Below are 25,981 nucleotides of genomic sequence, written 5' to 3'. Positions count from 1 at the left end.
AACACATTTGAAATTAATGGAGTCCTCTGGTTGGTGGATATTTCATTAGGTGTCCTCACTGTGGAGACTAATAGAATTAACCCCCTAGCTATAGATATGACATTGACCGTACACATGGGAATAGCTTCAGGATACTTGGTGCCATAATCCATAATAACCAATATATATTGAAATACATTGATGATTTTATTAAAGGGCTAACAATATCCATGGATATTCATTCAAATGAGAAATCAATAAAAGGCATGGGAATCAATGGTTATTTGAAACTTGGATAAGAGGCTGCTATCTGGAACTCAAGGCATCCAGCACAAAAATGTCAATATCTTAATTATCTCTGGCCAGTACAACCTAGCTAGGACCCTTGATTAAGTCCTGGCATTTCCTAGGTGCCCCTGGTACATTGCTATGAGTTCTAAATGGTTTGGGCACCATTAGTTAGTACACTAGTTACTCTCTGTCTTTATTTAATCTGTACATTTAATCATTTTGTAATTTAGAGTCTATGTATGAAAGGGGAACATTTTGTTAAGCTTTGGCTCCTACAACTGAAGCTATGCTTTGTCTTGCTCTGCTTAAAGTGTCACATTTCCAGTGTTTTGTTTTAAGGTTTATCTGGCTTACCTTGATGTTAGCCGTCTTTAGAGTTTCCTTATGGTCAAACTGTAGTGAGGTAGAAGGCACTGACTCCCCTGTTACCAGTACAGGCACTGAAGTCTCAGTGTCTAACTCTTCTTTTGGGAAATGCAGCTTCTATCAATATTACTTAGTATCAGATGTTATCTCCTTATATTATTTACTTAACTTGTTCTTTTTCTTTATAAAACGGATGCATTTTTTTTTATTAAGGTTCCCTGTACTTTGAATAAACAGGAATATCATTAAGGATCTGTTCAAAGTTATTTTGTCTTTCAGTATACATTGCCCTCTCTCTTTTCTTTTCTATTTTAAGTTGTGCTCTCTGTCTCAGTGTTAGTGGACACCACTTGCTTACGTTTCATTGGCTAGGTTGCTCTCCCTCTGCAAACAGTATCCTGGAATAAATTTCTCTTGAAGTTTTGCTTTTCTTGTACTTACAGATACCTGCTACCTAGACTCTTTTTTTACTTGAATTTTACATTTTACACTGACCAGAATTTGTTTAGAACTCTGACCAGGTTCTTCTTCATCGTCTTTAACCATACTGATGAAGTTCATAAGTAAATACTTGGCTATCAGTCTGAAGACCATTACAAGTCTGTCCAATAACCAAAGGTCAAAATCAAACCCTGTACCTATTATATTTAAGGTAAATACCTTAACCATTATGCTATATATGCCCCAGTGTATCAAAGTTCCCCAAAATGATAATTAAAACCAGGCCTTGGTGGTGAGAGCACAGAATCATGGTGATCCCTTCTCAACACAAACCTGCTGCTTAGATTTGGGGCTCTCTGTTTTGTTTGATAGAAAATTTAGAACTCTTCTCAGGTCTGCATTTTTTCCAGACTACTTAACTTCATTTCTTTGGTATGCACCGTTTCAATGAGAGATTCATTCTCTTCAGTTCTGGTTGTCAATTCTACTCTCTTCTTCATAATACTTTCAGGGTAAGACATCACAGCCTGGAATTTCCTCCCTTAAAATGGCACTGTTTTGGTAGGCTGCTTTACCATACGACAGACATCTACCTTATCCTTAGTTAATTCTGCTTCATGGTCTATATGCCTTATTAGTTTAAGTTCTGGCAGGGTGCAGTAGTCTCTGTTTCAGATGCCTTAGCTTGTAGCCTGACATCCTTTTCAACACTGTATGTGTGCACTGATGTAACTATCTAAATGATTTTTGGAAATCAGCATGGTCTTCTGCCTGCAACCTAAGCCAAAATGTTAGTACCTTTGGGGCTTTCTAACACTATCCCTTGATTGTTATTGACTTATATACTCTTATGAGTATAACTAGAAGTTTCTCCCCACTTTTTTAGGTTAGCATAGGTGTATCTGTGGGCCTATTCATTTGCTATTTTCCCAGCCCCCGTCAATAAGGTGATAGAGCTAAAGGGGTACCTTCTTCCCATTACCTTCATAAGTCCTCAAAGTGGGGAAAATCTTTCCCCATTATCATGTTATTACATTTGGAATTATAGCAACAGTCTGTCTTTCCACTTGTGTAAAGGGATATTTTTTTCCTGTCCCTGTGTATACATAGAGCCTCTACTGCTTTCTTAGAAAGGGTTTTCTTTTCACAAGCATAGTGTGATTTTATAAGTGTGACCATACTGCAGTTCCATGCTATCAATGATGATATTGCATGTAATTAATTAGGATGTAACACAGTACCAGAAAGCTGAATCTTCTACCCTTGTAAGCAGTTTATCACATTTTACAGGCATAACATCATTAGTAGTAGCAGGCATTTCACAAGCTGCAAACTCACAGGTGTGGCAGTGTTAACATTACTAGGGTAAATATTTAGGTATGTGGCCCCTATGCTATATTTTAAAGAGAGTATGTCTGCAACTGATACCTTGTATTTATTACCAGAATTTGATGCATGCTTTACCAGAGGTCTAGACTATTCACATTTGAACACTGTTTCATTACTTTGCAATCTTTTTACTAATTCAACATAATGTGAATTATCTTTAGAGTCACTTTGATACACACCCTTTCATAAAGTAGAAGACAAAGCTGCTTTAGGTTCATCATTAATTACCCTTTCTATCATTTTATTTTGGTATGCTGACCCCCTTGATCTAGATGCAATTTAATTATATATTTAAACATTTCTAATAAATAACCCTTCCTACTTCAAAAAAATAATGAACTTCCAGCAATGGCAACTACCATATTGTATAATGTAATATTTCCCTGCATAGTGCCTTGACTATTATTTTGCAATATATTTTAACATTTATTATTTGGATTGCTGTTGCTGTATTACCACATATACTGTTTATTGTCATCAGGTTTGACTGTGCTCTTATAATGTACAATTGATTTTTGTGCATTTTATACATGGATTAAACCGGAAATAGGTCCTGGATCAGTGCTCTACTGCATTTAAATACCAACACAATATATCTAAATCTATAGCTGTATCTATCTATCTATCTATCTATCTATCTATCTATCTATCTATCTATCTATCTATCTATAGATGAATGATGGAGGTGTTATTACTTTTACAGGGGCAGGACCCCCTGTTCTCTCCAGGTGGGAGGGTTGCACTCCCTTATTCCTCTACTACTACTTTGTAACTCTGAAGTCAGAGAATGTCAGGGTTAACAAAATATTTTTGAAATTCAGTTTATTCCTCCATGAGACAGTGCATCTCAGAAGCAGGAATATAGCAGAAGGAGGCATAAGGTGCAGGGGCATTGTCCGCCCTTCTTTCTTATCTTTCCAAATTAAACTTGTGCGTATTGCTAATGTACATTTTCTTTTAGTGAACTGGGTATTTGAGGCCTTCTTTTTGGCATGTTCTGATTTTGGATGGCATAAGCTAGGGAGACTTGTTGGCTAGGCTTAAATAGGCCCTTGGGCCGATAGCCTAGTACCTACCTATGAACCTATGAAAGGACTGCCACAGCTCTACTTACTTGACTTCTTTACAGAATTGAACTAAATGGAATTTCCACTTAGCATGGGTACATTTGAGAAAGCCATTACCTGCAATAATTTTCAACATTTTTATATAACTGTAATGCTGTACTGGTACAACTGCCACCAATATGAAGCTACAAATGTATCACTGCCACTACTGAGACACTCAGATGACAGGATGCCATCCACTGATGCTAAGATAGCTGGCACCAAAGGGGTCTAAATCCCACCACTGCAATTAAGAGTGAAGTAATGGCAAGAAACAGCATAAACGTCTGTCTCAAAAACTAGCTTACAAAGTAAAACCTGTCAACAAGAGCATAAAGGAAATATGACTGTCCTGGCTATGGGCTTCCAGCCTACATATCCAGACTTCACTGCATGCAGGCTACTTATAGAGCTGAGACTGTGGCCTAAAACTCCCAGGCCCCATCATAATATTCTTTTATGATGTGAACCAATGTCTTCCAGTGCATTTTTATCCATGGTAATTGTCTTTCACACAAAATATTATTTACACACACACACACACACACACACACACACACACACACACACACACACACACACACACACACACGCACACACACACACACACACACGCAGAGTTTCTTGGGAAGGCTAGTAAAATTCTTAAATTCCTTAGAGCTTTCTTTCTGGCATTGTGGAACTAGCACTACTCTAGGTTTTAGGGCCAGAGACCCCATTTACCAGTTGCTGTAATTGAAGCCAAATATATAATGTACCAATTAATACTTCTTTGACTTGTTGGAGGCCTTAAGGAGTCTAATGGAAGATGTGAACCATACAGAAATATCACTAATCACTATAACCAAATCATCCAATACTGCAGGTGACTCTATATTCAAATAGTGTAGCTAAACTATGGAACCATATCCCACTACCAATGAAATCCATTTAGAATGCAAACTCATTAAAATGCAATTAAAATTTCAACTATTATTTCAATGGATCTGCTGTTGAATGTCTCCAGGATAAATGCCACTGTTAACTTTAATTTGCCATATCAGCCAACTATTTCTCTTCATTAAGAATCCTATGCCCCGCATCCAGTCTTCATCAATATCTGAAATGTTTTTATAGCATCTCCCAGCTATATTTATTGTTTTGATTCATTGCTCACCCTACCTTTAAACTTCTACCATAAGCCTTATGATCACTACACACACACACACACACACACACACACACACACACACACACACACACACACACACACACACACACACACACAAACACACACACACACACACGTATATATAAAATTGTCTCCAAACCTTCTTTACATCACCCCTCTTAACTACAATATCAACATTTTCCTCATTTTCATTTCTTTCAATATATATAAGTACTAATTACATAATCTATAATCTCTCTGACAGCTCCACTAATACACCTCTTCAAATGCTCACTCTTCAACATCTGCGAAGGCATAAGTATATTTTATAATGTATTTGTTCCCTCCGTTTTCATATGAATGTAATCTAAGTAACAAATGCATGTATAATTGTTAATGTATATTATTTAATGTTTGTTCATGTGTCTTTTCAAAAATGTTTGTAATATGTTGGAGCTTTTCTCCCCAGGTCTCTACTGAAAAGTTTTTTTTTTTAACTAAACTTAGTTGGACAAATCCAGTAAACAAAAACAAAATAAAAAAAATATACAACTTGCTAACTAACAGTGTGAATATTTATTACCCTCTTCTCAGATAAACAACAGTCTTTAAATATTCTTATAATAAATAAGTGTCACTCACAATAGACTAACGGTTAAAAAAACAACTTTATTTAAATAATAAAGACAAATATTACAAATACAGTGTAAAATATATGTGGGTTGGCACTCACAGGAAAATCAAAGGAAAGGCCATAAAATAAAGGATGTATACAGAAAAAAATCTAAGCTCCAGATGTCTAAGTTCTCCAGATAGCTTACCACAGAAATACTGACCCTAGATGAATGAATAGCTAGTACTGACAGATGGCTCCACACCAGTTAGACAATATCAGTATATTTCTAGCAACCTCTTGTCATACACAGTTGTAAAAATATCTTTTTCCCAGCCTCTAATGTCCACGACATCATCATCACCATCCTACTTCTGCTGAAAACAGCTAACTAGACCAGTTCTTATATTCATCATAGCAAACTGTAGTGATTGTAAGTTAATCCTGAATCCACCCTGGTTTCTTAAGTCTGTCAGCAACTATAGCCTAGCAAGATGGCAATTCCTGGTACTTCATCCTTTGTTGCAGCACTAACAAGAGAAGACAACAAATCTGGTGGGGACATGTGAAGCTATTCAGAAAGATAAAAGCCAAGCATTCGTCTAGCAATCAGAGCAATACAATCATTGAAAATAAGCAGGAGAAAAAAGTAAAACTACATGACATTTTTACCTTTTCTTTAGCATGGCATTACTTCTGGCCTCACAATTCTTTTTCTTGTAGCCTGGCATTATCCTTGGCTTTAGAATACTACTACACCTTTGCCAACTGTAAAGCAAACACTTTTAGCCGTGTAACATTAAAAAAGGATAAAGTCACTTTGCTCATTAGATTTTTTTCATATAAATTTTCAGCACTTGGCACACACCTACAGTTCTTGCTAACTACAAACCTGTTTTCTGATGTCACTTCCTGTCAGATAGTCCATCACATGGTGAATAATCTACACTGAAAAAAACAGCATGCTTCACATTTTTAACACAAGCTTTTTGTACCAACTGACATCATCTGCACAACACTTGCAGAACCAGATATATCAACATAGAAATATATAACTGGACAAATGCAAAACTATATCATAGTCTGTATAAGCTTCACTATAGCATCATGTATTCTTTTCTTTAATAAAATGGCCAAATAAGAGGGATGTCATAAAGCACCATATATTGACCTTTGCCATGCTTTGGTCCTCGTATCAAGAAGGATATATATAGTTAATTAATTTAAATAGTTTAACAGTAGCCATGTCCCCATCCAAGCCTACATATGAGGAAGTCTTGGAAGAAAATGGATATTTACTCAGTTTTTATTGGCCCAAAGTTGTTTACAGAAGAACCTCCAGAATGATAAAATTAGCAGACAACTGAAACTTAATCTAGTTAATTAAAGTATCTTATCAGTTAAAGCTGCCACATGGATTCCAGGTGAGATAGAATCAGTCCTTCAAGATGTGTTGCATGCATTTAATTCCAAGAAAGTTTGCCTTTCCACTGTCCTAGTATAGTATGACTCAAGTTTATGAAAGACACAAAACTAACTTCCACACAAGTTGCTTCTGACTTTTAGAAACAGGCAAATGGACATTCTCACCCTGCACTCTTCAATAGCTGCCCTGCAAGGTTTTCAAGATGTCACAAGATTTATTCTCTCCACTCAGACAGCATACAAGGGCAAAACACTCAAATTCCAAATAGGAGCAACAACTTTATATAAATGAATACTTCGCTTAGCCCCATGAGGACCCACAGAATATGCCAAATTGTATTCAGAGCAATGCTTTTTCTCACAATGATTAGTTTACTATGTTTATTTTTTAGTTTCTTTAATCAGAGCAGTTTGTTCACACTAGTTATTGTTTTAGTTTATTTGACTTTACTTGGAATACAATAACTGAATCTGTTGTTTTGACTATGTATAAGACAACACTGCCACAACCCCATAATATTTAACCCAAAACATTGAAGATGCATTTATCAATCAAAACAAATGATTTAAAAGCAATATCTTTTGCAGCTTTTAAACAGAATAAACAGTAAGCTATACATTAATTTTTTCAGCTAACAGAATATGACAAATTAAGGGCTTAATAAGTGATAAAAAAAACACAAAAATAATATGCTCCTTTGACACAGTATGACAGAAAAAAAAGGAATACAAATTTTTTACTGACAGGGATAACCAGCTGAATGGATCCATTTATACAGGAGGTCAGAGGAGATAGTGCCAATAAGATAATAAAATTATACAAAATGACATCAACAGATATCATGTCAGACATACACGTTAAGTATTACAAAACAATGTTACATTTTCATTAAAATATTACAAGTTGAATAGAAAGTGCAGGAAGTTGATTCATCAAAACATGTAATTATATCAAATCAGAGTCTTTGAGAAATAAAGGGGAAAGGAGGACATTATTCACTGTGAGTGCAATGTAAGCAAGTACACTGAAAGCTTAATATTTACTTTAAAAATAAGTGATCAAATAAAATTAAAATTTTAAATTAAAATGTTAACACTATTTACAAAGGGAGACAAAGAGTTAAGAAGAAAGGAAAAAATGAGCATAAGGGCTGGAGGATGAGAGAAAGAAAGGGTAGATGAAAAGCCCCACATTAAGAAAAAATATAAACTTAAAAATTAAATTGGAAAATTGATGTAATGGGATGTCTGCATCAGTTCTGTAGCCCAGTATGCTATACAATCCCCTTTCCACAGCTTTTTTCCTATTTTTCTAAAGCTACTTACTGACTTCATGATGACTTTCAGCAGTATTATGTTTGTGGAGCAACTTATTAGTAATTCTATGAAGAATGATCTTGAGTTGTATGTAGATGCTCTCAGTGTCTGTTTACTCTTTAGAAAACAGGACCATTCTTAATGCCATCCTAATATCCTCAGCTAATCTTCTGACATAGGGCCACAACTGGAGTTTAATTGGATGTATCATTGGTATGGAGAATGCAGTGGAGTTAGGGCTCAGAGGTGATTCATAAAGGTCAGAGAGTATAAACAATGAAGAGTGTTACAGAGAACAAATCTGAAGATATGCTGATGGCAGATTTAGCTCAAAGCAATGAAGAAAGTAAAGGTCAGGAGAGTTAAAGTCATCTACCACTGGGATGAGACACTAAATAAGATAATGTTGTGTCAGAATATAATTATACCTATCTGTGAAGGTGATTACTACAAGATACATCAAGTTTTCAATATTAACCTAGAAAAATCAGTGCAACACTTGCACTGTGGATCACATTCTGACTTACTGTTGTACTATTTAAAAAGTAGTTTCCTACGTAACATTTTCATGTAATCCATGAGGAAAAAAGCTGTCCAGATTCTGATTTTCTCTCTCCACACATTTGGGTATTAATGTTAAGATGTCAGTGGTTTCAGATGATTGCATATCCTATGATTCTACCAGGAAAAGTGAAGGTCAGGCCCCAGACCTAAATGAGTTTTAGACTGTAAAATTCTGTAGCTCTGGAAAAGCTTTATGAAAACATATTGCTGACCAGAAAATAAAGGTGTTTGGAATAGAGACTGGTCATTATAAAATGGGATTCATAAAGCACATCAGTATATGTGTGCCAAAATCAAAAATTATAAAGCTTGTTCTAAACAGCAGTTGAGAAATCAGGGGTAAAATACATAATAGAGAAAGGGCTGACCTTTATAACTGAAAATATACTAAAGCCAAGGAGAACAATGAGGTCTTGCACAAAAGGGGTAAAGAAGACAGGAGCGAATATGGAATATTTTTGGCAAGGAACTGTATATCATATGTCTGTTAGCCAAGTTATCTTATTGCATTACTATAAAAAGTCTAATGGGGGCCATCCTATGGAAATTCTGGAGACAAAAAGGATTCTAGGGTCACAGGTGGAACAATAGACAAGCCGCAAATAAATAATGTTCTAGATTAGTCAAGAGGATTCATAAAACTCATGAGAGATAATCTGCTGCAGCCATACTTGTGATCTATGCACTATTTGGCTCAAGGTTTGTGCACACTGATTCTACTTGTGCACAATGCACTATGTGTAATCTAGGGTCATATCTAAGTATTTGCAACAAATATAGTGAAAATAAACAGGAAATTGTTAATGTTTTTGCTGCACTACAAACGTAATTTGCTATTTGGCATGTTGGGCACATCACTGGTTGGACACTCAAATTCCTGAAACTGAGAACAAGCTAACTGGTAAGCAGAAATAGTTTAGGTGGAGTATTAATCACAAAGTTTGTAAGACTAAGAAATCTATGAACTAATAACCACATCTGCAAGCCCCAGGCTCTTTAGATATTGTAGGAGTTCATCAAACCCAGTGTAGGCGCTATGTACTACTCAGCCTGTGGCATTACTATGAGGTAGGTAGACAGTGTTCTGTTACTGTATCACTTAGTAATAAGGATGCAGAGGCTATACAGCTCTGATGGCTGTAACTTAAGAAGGGTGCCATCCAGCAGGAGAAAGTCGAAGACAGTGAGGTAATTTAGGAATATAAAGATAATACCTGTGCCAACAGAGTCAGAGAGTGCAAGCTATATAATGTTGTGGAAGGAAGAGAAAGACAAATAAACCTAACTGAGACATTCAGATATAAGGGTATAAAATTACTTCTAACAGTTAGTTCCAACAGAAGAAAAGAGAGTGTAGTTTAGATCTGGCAGGAGCTAAAACTGTGTATTAAGACAGGTGGAGAGAGCTGCTCTGAGACAACAGAAGAAGACTGAACCAGATAACAAATGGGCAAGTACTAATAAATGTTGGGAAGTTTCACGAAAGTTTATTAACAGACAGACACACACTTAGATCAACAGGCAGATATATCTAGCTATAGTTAAAAAGAGATATTTTGATAGGCAGAGAGAGAATTACCTTGAAAGACATATAAAAGAGGAAAATGACAAGCGTGCTATAAGGAAATAAAGGAAACAAGCTGAAGACAGCTTTCTATGTGAAAAACAACAACCTGCAAAACTGAGTGTTGTAGCCAGATAAAGAGGCATTTATAGCTAGCATGCCAATTATAAGCTACTTAATCATGTCAGCATTATGGCATCTGTAAAACGTTGTTCTATGCATCTATACAACATTTGTAGAAGTTGTCACTTACTGGATACCTCCTCTGCCGGTTTAGAACACTCGAAGTGAGCATACTAGAGAGGCAGTTTGCAGGGTGTGGAATCCGTAAAAAGATGCTAGGAGAGAAAAAAAAAATAACCAAAGTGTATGTTACCTCTTCAGTACCGCACTTCCATATGCCTTCATTTACTGCTATTCAAATAGCTATTATACTCTTTTAATGTCTGCTACAGTCTTTAAAATCTGGGCTTCACTGACTTTGGCACACTAATGAAACCATTACTTCAGGTTCTGGACAAGTCTGTAATTAAAATTCCTGCTGTTAGGTAACTGTACTGCCTACTGTTAAACTCAGATTGAGTATGTTTATTTAAGTCTCACAGCAAGTATACCTCATTACTCAGACTGAGTATGTTTATTTAAGTCTCACAGCAAGTACACCTCATTATCTTTTCAAACCGCCTGTAACGTCTGATTCACAGAATAGGGTCTTCATGATTAAGTTCTCAAAAGCCTCATAATGCTAGTATTTACACTGCACTTTACAGCTTTCATTTCTGAATTTTTGAAAATTGAGATACAAGGAAAAATAGTGGAACAAGTTAACAGCTTCAAGTGTCTAGGATGGGTGGTTAAGCAAAAGGAAAGTCTGAAGGATGAAGTTAAAGCTAGAGTCAGGTGGACGTCAGATAACTGACATATGAGGTAGCATGAAACAGAAGAATGCCAAAGAAGATGAAAAGTACGGTGTAAAAAGAGTGGTGTGATCAGTACTACCATATGACACAACAACCAGGGCAGTACAAGCACAGCAGCTGAGAAAGTTAGAGATGATGGAGATGAGGTGCCTGAGGCAGGTGGTAGGACGCACACTATAGGAGAGATGAAGAAATGAGGACATCAGAGCAGAACTCAAAGTAGCTTCAGTTGCACAGAACATAAAAAAGAGAAGAGATGACAGTGGTTTGGGCACATAAGCAGGAAAACAGAAGATAATCTAGTGAAGAAAATTTGGGAGACAGAAAAAAGTCAAGAGGAAATGAATACCTCCAGCAAAGAGATGGGTAAACTGCCTCAGAGAAGACCTGGCACTCAGGCATGACCACTGAAGAAGGTAGGAGGGTGGCATTGAGTCAAAATAGAGGGCAGGAGCTAATGTGAAACTCTGCTCAGATGTAGGAAATGAGAAAAAGAGGGTTGATGATTATAATGACAATTACAATTTTTTTTAACTGGACTTGGTACTGTCCTTTATAGCATCAGTGAGACACAGGAAGTAATGAAATATGAGTAGTTCACAGGTTGTCAGGGATGTCATATGACAGATAAGGCACAGCATTAGATGTCAATTTTAATTTCTTAGACACACTCCGTATCTGATATCAAGCCTAATACTAGGTTTAGTGACAGCTGTTTGCATCATGCAGGATGCAGTTTTCTATGGGATAATTACCATAGTAGACACATTCTACTCTAATGGTGCAACATGGGTCACTAGTTAACAGAGTGGTTTAGGGGGTTAACCTGGTACTGTTTTGAGGTTTACTGGGAATACACAAAAGTGATAAATGTTCAGGACTGCCATGTCTGCACAGGCACTGCAGTTAAATCACTGCATTAAAGCATTTGGAAGAGAGGAATGAAGAATGGCCGCCCTGTTACCATTCAGAAGTTGTATCCAGTACATAAGATGAGTCATGCTGAACATGCCATTAAATCATGCCTTGGGACGAATTAGACATTTGTGGTGCTTGGTGAAATAGCTCAGAAGGTGTGGTCAGAACAGTGGCACAGGTGTAGCACATCTGTCTGCAACACCAGTGAAACCAAATTCAGCAAGTAACTTAGCCAGTGAACTATTAGCTTGGGGGCGGGATGGACTTTACATCCACTGACTTCCTGTCTTACTTTAGGAGAGGCTGTAGTTGAAGGAGTTCTCAGACAAACCCCCTAATACATTCAAACGGTAAAATCAGTTAGCCTTTTTAAAGCAGTAAGCATATGTTGTCAGATGGCATCAGTGTGAGTAGAAAGAGGAGTACATGTTTAATGTCTGCCGACATCAGCCACATCTGTACTTTCACAGCATGGCAGGACATACAGTTAATACTTATTAGTGACAGACATAGATTATTGCTTTTCCCAGTTCATGCCTCTCCCTGGATCATATGTTGGCTGATCACTGAACTGGAAATTCATTCTTGAGTTGGGGGGAACCAGAGATAGAGTTCATATCTGGAATAAGTGAATTCAGTAAATGGGGGATGGATCAGTGGAGGAAGAAGATGCCAATTACTTTTGGCAGTGAAGGTCAGTAGGGTTGCTGGTTAAAAGGGGATGGTGCCTTCAGATGGTAACATTTGCAATGTCAGGACCTGCTGGAGGGAATCCTGACACATGGAGACTATAGTAAATAAAACTGACTTATAGTATGTCTGAGATGGCCATTTCTCTGAGCATTCCCTTTTCCCTGATGTATGGCCATCTTGGAGTTGGTGTATACAAGTTCAGGGAGTATGGTAGACTTACTCTCCTGCAAAAAGGACGGTTAAAGGAGAAGAGCAATTTCTGAGATTTGCTCGTTTCCTTAGCTTTCAGGCTTTTTTTTGGCTTGTCAGCACTTGGCATTTTGACTACTGACATTTCAATAGGGAGCCAGCTCAGAGATTGCAGTAAGAATAATGTGTCTCTCACTGGTGTACCATAAATGAAGAATATTAATACACAAAGTAAAAAGTGGCTTGCTTATAAACTAGACAGAACAGCATTAAAAATTAGCAATGCTGTTAAACTTGACATATGATATGTGTAAGATTTTGCTCACTTCTAATTAAAACTCTTGGCCGTGACGGATAGTTTATTGTGGTCATATATTGCAGGATGAAAGGTTATTTTTATGAAAATTTCATAAACAAATGTGACACAGTTCTCATTAATGGACTGTTTCCATTTTGTGCAAGACTACATGTATTATTTTCCATAGCTGACTCCTCAGCTATATAGGAGTTTTCTGTTGCATGTGTCATGTAACAGGCTGAGACATTTTGGAGTATCAGTGCAAAGTAAAATACAAGTAAACAGAGCCACATGCATGTGATTATTCTAAAGGTATGCATGCAAATACCTTTGCCCCATTACCCTGCAAGTACATACTGGTTTAATGTTGCAGGCCAGTACAAGAAGTTAAGTTATTCCTAAGAGGACTATGTTGTTAATGAGTTAAGGAAAGTGAGACAGAAGCAGAGAAAGAAGGAAGGAAGGAAGAAAGAAAGGAAGACAACGAGATGATTATGGACAGGATCAGGAAAAGAAGAAAAAAAATGAAAAACAAAAGATGAAACGTTCCTGTTTTCGCCACCAGCATAATTTGCTATCCTATCAGCCAGTTACAGAATGATGTTCTTTTTGTCTTATTTCATTATTTTTTTATGAACACTGGTTAAGCATTTGAGTACTCTAGTTGGAAATATACAGTGTGGAACTTAAAATAAATTATTGCATATATGCAAGATATCAGGATGCAGCTAAACTGCACCTCCAAAGCATTTTTTCACATTGGTATGTTGCAACTATAACATCAGCATGCAGAATACATAATGCTGGGGGACTCGGTATGAGTGACCTGCACTAATACAAGTGCAGTTACTTATGACTCTTTGGGGGTCTTTATAATGGCACCCTGGAGAGCTGATGCCCTGATGGTCTTTAGCTAACAGTGTTGTGAACTGCCATGTCTGAGTTCCATGCACCACAGTGTTTTAATATTGTGTTTATTTTATTTTTCACAAATGTTTTGTTAGCACTGAGGAAATTCAGTACATTTACTCAATACTGGGAAGTCAGTACATTTGTTCAATTATTTTATTTCTCAGTATGAACTGTTACATGTGCACACTTTTAATTAAAGAGTTGCAGGGTTGAAGTGTGCTACAATAACGTTAAGGAGTTTAGAAGACCCGTGAGCTGTAGTTATTAAACATTTTTTTTTCACTGAGATGGATACTTAGGAAGCACCAAGGCTAATTATTAAAAAATGTAAACAAGGTGAAGTATCGAAGGCTTTTTGGACAAGGAAATGCATCCTTGCCTACAATGAATTAAGACATTAGATCACATACTTAAAAGCACAGTTTTCTGAATTTCAGATTGTTACCTGAAAGATTTAACTACAAGTTTAAAAAATAAGTTCAAAAAGGGAATCATAAACAATATGTCCATTAACAATGTGTATATAGTTTACATGTACATTCACATTATTACAAAAACATGACAGTTCATGCAGAAAAATCATTGTTGGGTGGTGGCAGGAGCTAATGGTTGGAGCACAGGCTTGGGAACTATAAGGCCCAGGTTCTGATCCCAGTTAGTAATTCTATAGTCTTGAGTAGGTTACATAAATCCCTGTTGCTTAGCTCCTTCAAGGTGTAGAAACAATGCAAAAGCAGTATGGTGTGGGAAAAATATATATTACAAGCAATCTAGGTACGTTACTTGTATAACACTATTAAAAGACTAAAGAAATACTGCACAAGGCTTTAGAGAGAGTTTGAAGTTGGTTTCTTGTAGCTCCCTGCAATCGTATATTATACACAATAGCATATTCAGGATGGCCTCACATAAAGAAGGAATGCCAGACACTATAATTTGTATGACCAACAAGTCAGCCCCTTGCCTGGGCATCATCACACTGGGCACTGCTGTCTCCAAACTGATGCTCATGACAATTGGTAATCACTAGTTATGGTGGAGCTAGGTATTTGGAAAGAAAGCACATGTGAACTGAATCAGTAGTGAGGAGAGGGCAAACAGTCATGGCATCTACCACCTACCTAGAAAAGGGAACAGATGCTCCTTCCAGTGGTGTCTGAAGCTTCATTATGTCCTGTGGAGATTGCAAGCATGTACAGTCAGCTCAATTTACAGTAATGTTGATGGAACAATTTATCACTTGATGGGGTCTCATGATTAAATGCTTTACTCTGTTACTTTGGTGTAGTTTCCTAACAGAGTTACTGCATATCATGTAGCTGGGACTGCAATGTGAACACTCATGAATCTAGCATTACTCCATCCCTTTTCAGATTTTTGTTATCCAACTAAATATGGGCTTTACTATAGAAATGTAAGCCTTATAATAATAATTTGATTTAAAAGTAAAGAATGAATATTTTTAAAGAATGATGCACATCCACAATGCTCACAATTGAATTTCTCTTTTTCTGCTATGCATTGGCAACACAAAGTCAAATGTGTTTTTCAAGGCAGGGAATAAAGAAGGCTAAGTTAACGAATTTGGCACAGTAGTACTCAGGGAGAAGTCCCATGCAACTGACTTTAATACTTACAATAGAAATATATTCCACAAGCACAACTAAACAGGTAACAGAGGACAGTGGTTGTAATTTATTAGCAAAACAATTGAAAATGCAAAATTCAAGTAAGTAATAAAAGTTCATGAAGTATAATACCAGCACAGTGGAATTAACTATTTTAGCAAGAATCCTACCATATAAATATTAAAACATCAAGAATTATTTTCAGGCAACACTTAGCTGGGAGTCTCTTGAGATCAAATGTTCTGTCACAGATGGATGATTGATTTCCAGTAAGCAGTGCATACCCTGTCCATCAATGGCATAATTTCCTGTTTTGTGACGCAGTTTACACCTTGTTTTTGAGAAATGACTTAGCTATTTATAATTTAGAACTACCAACACTAGCGAACAACCTCCAGACATCTTTGGGTATAACTTTTTTACTGACTTTCTAAACCTGAATGGCACCTGTGATGCTTTGTGTTCCATTAAGCAGGAGTCCTTACTACATGACATGTGACAAGGTATGCTGAGTGACTTGTCTCTGAGCACTACCATGCAGCATAAAAAACAGCTATGATGGACTGTCCATGAAGGACAACTTTTCTCCTACACTGCAAAGTTCTGCTACTTACTGAAATATACAGCCATTAACATGGTGTACCAATAAAAGGGGTACTTGCATCACCTCTTTTCCACAAGGGTTGACTGAGTGAAATAATATGACTCAAAACTTCAATTTCAGTCTAAAATGAAAATGAGACTTACAGGTACCTGATTGGACAGACTCAGGTTTGATCCCGTGTTCTTCTTCTTACTGGTACTGTTGGAAGTATTTCCTGTACTGTTGTTTGAAGTGCTGTTGGTTGAATTTTTCCTTTTTCTTCTTTTGGTGGTTGGCTGCCGTGTAGGTTCTGCTGTATAGATGTAATATATAAGAAACTCAATCAGAAATAACACATCTTGAAAATCTGAAATACTAAGTGTAGGCGATTCTTTACAAGAACAATACCTGCTAATTGTAGAATATGTCTGGGTAAATTTAGTAATTGCAATGAGCAGAACTGTGGACTGTCTAAAAAATCAGGTTACAAAACAAAATATACAGAGCAGCAGTAAACTAACAAGTATATGCCATGGAGAAGAGAGAAGAGTTTCAGAATGAGATGTGAAGAAAGAAGAAAAAACTCAATCAAATGCAGTTTAGATGAGAATGCTGATGACAAAGGACATGAAGTTCCTGATAGTTGTTTTTTTATTGCAGACATTACAATGAGGTTGTAGTAAAAGAATACTTCACTCGCTGATGACACTGAGGTTGGTGCAGCAGTCAGGAATGGAAAGGCATTTCTCAGCAAGAAATGTCATAATCTGCAGTGTGACAGAATAGACAGGTCCTGGGATTTTATTACAAAAATGCAACATTATGTGGTTTGTTTGGGGAATCCAGAGTAGATGCACCTGCAAAGAGGGTGGCCGTACAGATGCCAAAATAAAAATGGACCCAATGGACATAGTCACTCCTCGGCAGAATTATACAATGCAATATGCATGCAGAATAGCAAAAATCAATAGGCTGCCAGAGTGCATAGCTATTAAAGAGGGATGACAAGATCATTTAGTATTGATAAGACTTAATATATTGTGGTCATTTCTGAGCGTATACTGTTGTTATTAAGTAATTCAAGCATTACAAAATAAAAAGAAATCAACATATAAATAGAAAACAATCACAAGTAAATTAGAAATGGAAGGAATACAAATAAGTAGTTTTTGATTACAGTATTACAGTTGCTAGCTACAACTATGAATGAGAAAATGATCCATATATTCATATTCAAGAAAGAATGCGCAATATTTTAGCCACATTACTTTTCAGTCTGAAAATATATTTTTACATTCTTGGTTCATTTTTAAAGCATTTACATATTTTTCTACTTTATTGACAAACTATGGCCCTGATTCCAAAAGACTTGGTCTTACTGTAAGTGGTCTTTTGGAATCTGGCACCTGGTGTAAACCTGTTTATAGACAGGGCTTACACTGACATAAGTCAATTACACTGAAATTATTTATTTTGGAATCTGTGCCTATGCAACATTAAATAATTGTAAATTTAGTCAACATGTTGCAAGGTGATAGTTTTCTAATGTTGGCAAATCAGTATTATACAGCTGTACTCCAGCTGAAAAAAATCTTCCTCAAGAATACCCAAAAATGTGTGCATTCAGACTGCACTTGAATTTACAAACTAAAGTTTCAATAAGTTGAGATAATATGATTTACAAAGTTTTCGCATTCCTGAAAATGGGCACTTTTGCCTAACACTTTAAACAGCATTTCTAAATTATATAAACTAGTCAATGGCTTCCTATTCAAAAATGGAAGTCAAAGGATGAACTGTTATTGAATATTTATCATAGGAATATTGTCTACAGGTAAGTTATTTTTCAGATTTGCTTAAATTAATTTTTGGTGCTCCAGGAAATCTAAAATATAAATTATTCAACAATGTAAAGAAATTTGTGATAATTACTTTACTATTCAGACTACGGATTTTGAATAACCATTTTTTTCTAGACTCAGAGACTCATCTAAATCATATTTTTCATTATTGTAGGCGAGTCCATTATTTTCAACTTCTTTACAGATAAAGTATGAAGAACATAATGGAGGATGTTTTTCTTTCTTAGAAAGTTTAATCAGAATTTATAGAGTGGTTCAAGAAGATATTTTACCCCAGTAATTTAAACTCTTTTGTTTATAAACCTTTGTGATAAAAAATGAATGTGACAACATGCAGTTAATATCTCCATTTCCTTTAGGAACAATTAACTTAAAGAATACAAGCCTAAAGGTTTTAGGATACCACAAGCAATTTATTCATTCCATTTTCAATATCTGAAAAATAATTGTTGGCCGTAGGTTATACAGATGACATTAACTGATGGAATGAATAACCTAGGAAGCACAGACCAGCTCTGTGGTAAAGCTGGATAAAGCCCTAACTATGACCTAGATGACCCAAGATAAATAGTAGCTCAGATGAATGGTCAAGGCAGGGAAGGATGGAAAACAAATGGCTTATAGCAGTTTGATGGGCAGAGGAGTGGTCAGTCAAACTGCTACCATGCAAAAAAGGCTTACACAAAACCAATAGACTAGTGGCCAAAGGACTGGGGGACAGCTTATTGTACCCCAGACAGCAATAGTAGTCATCATGGGGCACACATACATCAGAAGAAGGCATAGAATACCCCCATTGTGATGCAGGTGTGTCCATGTTACCCACAAAAGGTAGAGTTAGTGCAAAATAGAAACACCTTTCATGGCTTCCTGTATGATGGTCTTGATATGCACTGTTCTCAACCTAAAGATGGGAACAAATGGACAGTGGTGATGGCTTGATGGCTGACAGGCACAAGAGCTAGAAAAAGGTTATAGAAAAAATACCTTAGGAAATATATTAATTTTACCAACTAGAAAATGAGAGAATGTTTGTTTCGACCGTCCTGTAAGGGCCTCATTTATTAAGTTTCAGGTCTTAACAATGCTGTTAAAAGGTGTATTACATCTTCTTGATCCCTAATTCCTTTAAAAAGTGAAATGTTCTGCTTAGTTTCACAGCCCATTACTGCAACAGTACTCAGTTTTCAGAAAATACACATTATAATAACAGTGACACAAGTGTTTGTGGAAGGGTGACTTGCCTCATCTTCTTACTTTATTATTCACATGCCAAGGTCACTCCAAAACAACGAAAGAACAATAATCAAAATTATAAACTTGCTTTTTCTCTCTGATCCCATGATCTTGAAGAAAGAGTATTGACACAACACTGAGCAAAATGGATCAGTATAATATCTAGTAAGCATGCTACAACGAGGGGAAAAAACAAGAAAACCTAGCTTGAGCAATTCAAGTATGAGCAATTCAAATTTGAGTACATGACAGGAAACTGAAACTGAAATTATTAAAGTCAAATTTTATTCCCTGATATTTCAAAGTTTAAGAACCTTAATAATCCTCAAATCAATGTGAGAAAGAAGGGGTAGTTATCAGTTAAGGGAAACAAAACATATTTACTCAAGTTTAAAATATACTTTGAAAGTAGCTGCGATGCCCCAACACTGGCCCAGTAATCAAGGAGCATCAATCTTCATCACTGGTAACAGTGGCGGACATACACACTGGGAGGATGACAAGTACACACACAGTAAAGTGCAACTTCCCTTAAGAGCACACAGAGCTCACAGTCTGGGGCTGGTTTCTCCCTCTTTTTCCATATCCCCAATAAGACTCTACACTGGCACAGCTATAGAGTTGAGATCTCAGCTGACTGGCCAAGCTAAGACCTCCAGCACCCTCTCTGTCCAACCAATGCTTTGTGTCCCTGCCCAAGTGGCTGATACACACACACACACACACACACACACACACACACACACACACACACACACACACACACACACACACATCTGGGAAAGGCTGGCACAGGTTTACTAGCTATGCTCCCTTCTGCCCAGACTATAAGGTAGTTTCCACCACCAACAGCCACTATTTATCAACTACTTTAAGGCCCTTAGCAAAGGGTGGTCAATCTTACCATGTAATGTTAGTATTAATCCAAATGGTAATCTGACCAAGAGCAAGGCCATTAGGAGTGGCCTGCACAATGATACCAAATACGTATGCAAGTACTCTCAGAGCTTAAATATGTCTCACCGATATCAGCCACAAAGATAGGTTTAAATATATTTAATAATAAATAATAAAGGAGCAAGAAAATACTCGGTAAATCATCACATTAACTTCAGAATTCAAAAATATCTTAATTGTACTTGAGTTAAAGATATATACACTAAAAATATGCACATGAACAACTTCTTTGTGAAATGATTCAAATTAATTTAAATTACAATATTTGGTATCTTAAAATACTTTTCCTTTTTCTTCAGCAACAGTGACCCCCTTTTCTCTGATTGGTCAGAATGGCCTGGGTTTTGGGCCAGTGAGAGGAGGCAGAGCAAACTGAGAGTAGAGACAGGGCAGGGGAAAGAATCGATGATTCCAGAATGGCAAGTATTCAACCTGAGTTCTCATGTTTTTATGGAAGACAAACTATCTGTATTACTCAAAGGATTCACATTCATTCCTACTAGAAGAGCTCATCTTACAGACATTATTACTGACTTTAAACTGTTCATAAGTTAAATTTAAAATACATATTAGTGGCTGCATTTCAGTAAAGTGATGGGTCACTCTTGAAAAACCTAGTATAGTTAACCCGCCACTTATTAATACTTTGAATGTATTTTCAAAAATGAGTAAAAGTCAAGTTAAACAGTTTACTCATTCAGGTAAAAATAAATGTAAGAACATGTTTTTTAACTTATCTGCCAATGAACAAATAACACTTTATCAGCTGGCTAACTATTATAAATTACGATATATAAGAGCTGATAAAGAAAATGGATTAGTGGTCATGGATGTTGTTGATTATGAGAATACCATGCTTAAAATGCTTTCTGATAATAAGTATAAAAATGTTTCCAAAGATACAGTTAGACATAGTTACAAAAAGGTAGATTTAGTACCGTTGGACTTGCTGTATCAAAGGTCTATTGATGTTGACCTGTTTGAATTTCTTCAAGTAGAAGAACCAGAGCTAGGAAAGACTTTTGCCATTCCAAAAATACATCCAAAAATACATCAAAATTCTGAAAAACCACGGCTGATTGTCTCTGCCCCACTGAACAAGACTGTTGGAACTGCAGCCTATTTAGATTCAATTTTGAACCCTGTAGCTCAAAAAAGTATTTATTTTTTTGAAAGATTATTGGGTATTTTTGGACCATGTTAGAAATTATGATTTTAAGGGTAGTGAGACTGTTCTTTGTACAGTAGATGTTACCTCCCTATACTCTACTATTCATCAAGAAGAGAGGATTGAATTTGCTAGAACATATTTGAATAAATATACAAATACAAATGCGGTAGATATTCATATCATTTGGACTTTGCTTGAGGTTGTTCTGAATAACAACTGGGGAAAACAAGCAGCACAAGCCAGTAATCTAAAGTAATAAAACGTCACTTTTTCCAAATAAGAACACAGTAAAAAAAAATAAACATTTAATACTCTTTGCCAGGCACAGAAAGTAAAATAAATACAATGTTCCAAAGAAAAAATGGTTTTCAACTACTTTTAACAACTTTTAAACTGACAGGAAAAAACTGTGCTCCCATTTAAAAGTACTGTTAAGTCTCGAGACAGTCTATTAAAACACAGACTCTTAGTAGGAAAATAACTTTTTTAACCAGGAAAGTACAAAATAAACAAATATTTAAATGTGGAAGTTTTTTCCCCAAATGGGACTTATCTGCCTAGCAATGGCATAGCCAAGCTGATGACTGATACCAGAAACCCCACAGAGAAGCATACTGTTCAGTGACAGAAAAGCTCCGAGGGGGTTGGAGCTCAAACCTGTCTTTTTAGGCAACTCATCTCAAGCTGCCTAATGGTTTGAGTGTGTGGAAAGAGCCCTGAAGTTTTGGAAGCTGGCTGGTTGTTACATCCTTGGCAAGATATAACCCCTATAGCTAAGACTACTGTATCAGTGGTCAATATTATGAACATGCATGTATATCATTATTACTTCTAGGTCTGTTAAGCTTTCTGTTTGTGTCTCCAAGCTGGATAAAAACAAAAACCATGAAGAAAACACATTCCAAATGCCAGTAGGAATGCACTTCAAAACAAAATCACCAAAACAGATCATTGGCACAGATAAATCAACTCAGACTAAATAACATCATGATAATACAACATTCCTATTCCTTGCTGTAGTCATCAAGTTCCTCTAACCTGTTTGGAGTCTTTTCCTTCCTTTAATTAAGAAAAAACTCAAATGGTACTGATTTAACACAGAATACAATTTGGTAGCTAAAATAATAACATATTTTTCCTGTTTTTTTTCTCCATTTAAATGCTCATTTTCTGCCTGCTTGGTGATGGTCAATCACCATACAATCAGGAGCAAGAAAAGCCTAAAATGAAAATTTAGGGGAGAAAAGCAGAGAAAACCTAGCTGTAATGAACCAATTCAGTCTGCATGTCTATGACTTATCACTAAATCAAGGATAAAAACAATCAATGAGCACTTCGGATACCATCGTGGATAGACAGACTGCTAAAATTGGGACAATTAATGCCACAGGGAAATATAAATGAGGCAATGTTTTTCAAATCACAAAGCTAACCCACATTTTGGCAGCATTTTAAAGTGTGGGCTGCACATTCACCTACCCCAAGGCTCTAGAAACCTGGATGTCTAAGCTGTTTATGATTGTAGAAAGTCCATTCAAACAAACTATTACATGCCCTCATGGTAGAACAATACAAAGCTCTTACCAGTCACTAAAAGGGCTAATATAACTACTCCGTCTTAATTTTAGAACTTGTTATTGTAACTTCTGGCATCACTAGTTCACTAACTGAAACAAATACTCATTATTATTCACTGCATTCACGTAACAAAGGGCTTCACTCCCTGAAAACAGCATCCTGCCCCCTAGTGACTGCTGAAAGTACGCGGTCCAAAATAGCACTATTTATCTCAAAATCTGTCCTCCAATATTCATAACTATGCACTGTTGCAAACTATAACTACTAAACCATCCATATGAGAGCTCTCCCTGCAAATGCTTTGAATCAGGTTAAAAACACACACACTTCGCTGTTCATTTTACTTCTTACTTAATGTCAAAATATTTACTACTCTTATGCATTTCATCATCTTTTCTATATCTATTTGTACGATACATTGCTAACAATGACTGCAGGTCAGCTGCTTATATACTATGTGAATGTTATTCAGATTAACTTTTTATCTAATACCTTTGTATAGGCCTGATTCATGGCTGTAAAGAATCTAAGGACTATTTTACTTCCTTGTTTATTATATAAATAAAATAAATCATCACTACCTTTCTTGTCCTTACTATCCTCTGTTACATCTTCCATCTTACTATATTTTTACTTGTCTACCATTTTTTATATTATTGATATCCTCTTTACATACCTTTTGTTAAGAAAATCCATTGTATCATCACTACGCTTCCAGCTTCCTTTTCTCTGTTGCTGACCTAACCTGTAATATGTCTCCATATACTCAATTCGTACTATTTTTGACCCTTAACCTCAGTGTACACCCTTTTAAATCCTCTAGGTTGTACTGCACATTACCATTATCAATTACTTGTTTATTTTTTATTTACTATGATAATTGCTATTTTTTTTATATTATTATAATATCTGTTGATTGTGTATTGTTTGTACATATACTTTAAATTGTATCATGTCTTTGAAGCTTTTCTCCCCGGGCCTCTACTAAAAATGGACATATATCCAGTTAGACTAGCCCGTTCAACAAATGTAAAATAAATAAATAAATAAAATACTAAATAATCTAAGCATCTGTGAGTGTGGCTTGATCTCTGTCCTTTTTTGTCTGGTCATGTGAACAGAGTGGTAAACCAGATGCAGTTGTTTCTTAGCACCTGCCACAGGGTCTCTAACCTGTTTAACAGGTAAGCCAGATTCATCTTAAGGAAGGGAAAATTTATTCCCAGACATAACCTAAATTAAGAAATTATAAATTTGTATACATTTAAGTTCAACTACATTATTATTATTATTATTATATGAATTGCGACTTACTTCCTTAAATTTTTCTAAATATGAAAGGAATGCTGTCTGATCTTAAGATCTACATTTATCTGCATATAGAAAGTATACTATCAGTTGACTTTTTTTATCTCCGTACCTCTCAAAGTGCTCTTTGTGAATCTAAATTGTTTAAACTGCGTTGTTCTCTCTGTTGTTGTTAGAAACCCTGGACTTGAAGTGTATATTACCTTTGTTAACTAATTATTGAAAAATTTAAGGATTTGCTAGACTTTCTGAAACTGGGATCTCATTGCCCAGTCCAAATAATTGCTAACGCTAACAATAAATAAAATAAGTAGGCACTGCTCGCATGTTTTAAAGAACAATATAGTAAAACAGTAATACCGTGCTTGTTAGGAAAAAAAGCAGTGGAAAGTACCTGGCGGTGCTACCATTCTTTGCCATTTTTGGAACAGGCATGTTTTCAGGCAGTCCCGAGGGCTTAAGTTGTACGTTTTGTGTCTTGACATCAGTTCCTGCATTGGCTCCAATATTACACACAACTAGATCAAAAAAGTACAGTATAATATTTGTTGTTAAAAAGCATTTTGATATTCACATTAGATTTATTTGTAAAGGCACCGCAGATCTTACTTTTTCAAGTAAACCATTCCTGCTAACAGTCTTGACCTAAACTGTGGAAACTCAAATAGTTTGACAAACTGCAAAACTGTCCAAGTTAGAATCACTAAATCATATTTTAGTGCAGTTTCAGTCTCTGTCATATATTCTGTTTCATATGATAACAGTTATTTTCATTTTCTGCTATTCACTGGAAACATTTCAGACATGATATTCTCATACTTAAGGAATACATTGCATAGTGTAATGCAAACATCATCACTTCTTTAGCAGTATTCTAAAACATGCCAATTAGAAATCCTATTTGCAATGATAAAGAGTCATGAAAAGTTTACAGTAATATTCGACTGTACTCCATTAGAACTGTTTTTAATTAAGACAATCACAGAAATTGTACAATCCATCAATTCTGGCTTCCATCTATAGCCAGGAATTTTCTTGTAGCTGTGTCTTTGTTGTAAGTATAAGTTATTCACAGTCTTGTATTCACTACATGATTTATGCTTTAGCCAGATTATATTGTAAAGTACCTGGGAAAGAAGCACATAAATGAACTTTGAACTGCCTGATTTAGGATACATGACTGCTGCAAATTCTTGAAAGTTCTCCTTGGAGATATTAGGATCCTGTAGGCTTTATAACAAAAAGGTGTATTTTTAGCCCAATTTCCAGGGCCACGAGTTAAGGGGATTAGGTTGTGCACCTTTTGGATATGAGCAGGGGTGGAACAGAAATAATATTGGAGGGAATAAGTGTCAAAGAGAACAATAAAGAGATTAACAACAAAGACTCAAGAACTTACTGTCCTAAAACAAGCAGGAAGACATCTGATGGAAACGATTAACTAGACTGACTTTGGCTTTCATAAAGTCTTGCGTAATATGTTGTACAGAAAGAGAGCAGGGTGCACATCTGTGCTGAGTGTC

General features: G+C 36.1%; 1 protein-coding gene across 7 annotated transcripts in view; it reads right to left on the bottom strand.

The window, feature by feature from the left end:
* LDB2 (LIM domain binding 2) overlaps positions 1-25,981 on the bottom strand; it is a 1,425,612-nt gene that overhangs the window by 58,355 nt on the left and 1,341,276 nt on the right. For 3 of the 7 annotated variants that reach the window (XM_044062195.1, XM_044062192.1, XM_044062194.1), the window contains 4 exons: positions 24,853-24,976; positions 16,511-16,659; positions 15,257-15,309; positions 10,459-10,543 (listed from right to left, as the gene is read on the bottom strand). In XM_044062195.1, the coding sequence (XP_043918130.1) occupies positions 10,459-10,543; positions 15,257-15,309; positions 16,511-16,659; positions 24,853-24,976 (411 nt within the window). The remainder of the gene's footprint in view (positions 1-10,458; positions 10,544-15,256; positions 15,310-16,510; positions 16,660-24,852; positions 24,977-25,981) is intronic. The other 4 variants (XM_044062193.1, XM_044062198.1, XM_044062197.1 and 1 more) reach the window with 4 other exon arrangements.

The sequence above is a fragment of the Protopterus annectens genome, chromosome 2.part1, assembly GCF_019279795.1.
Source record: "Protopterus annectens isolate FY-2018-M chromosome 2.part1, PAN1.0, whole genome shotgun sequence".
Classification (NCBI taxonomy): Eukaryota; Metazoa; Chordata; order Ceratodontiformes; family Protopteridae; genus Protopterus; species Protopterus annectens.
Note: the sequence above shows the minus strand (reverse complement) of the source record. Positions and strands in the feature narration are given on the sequence as shown.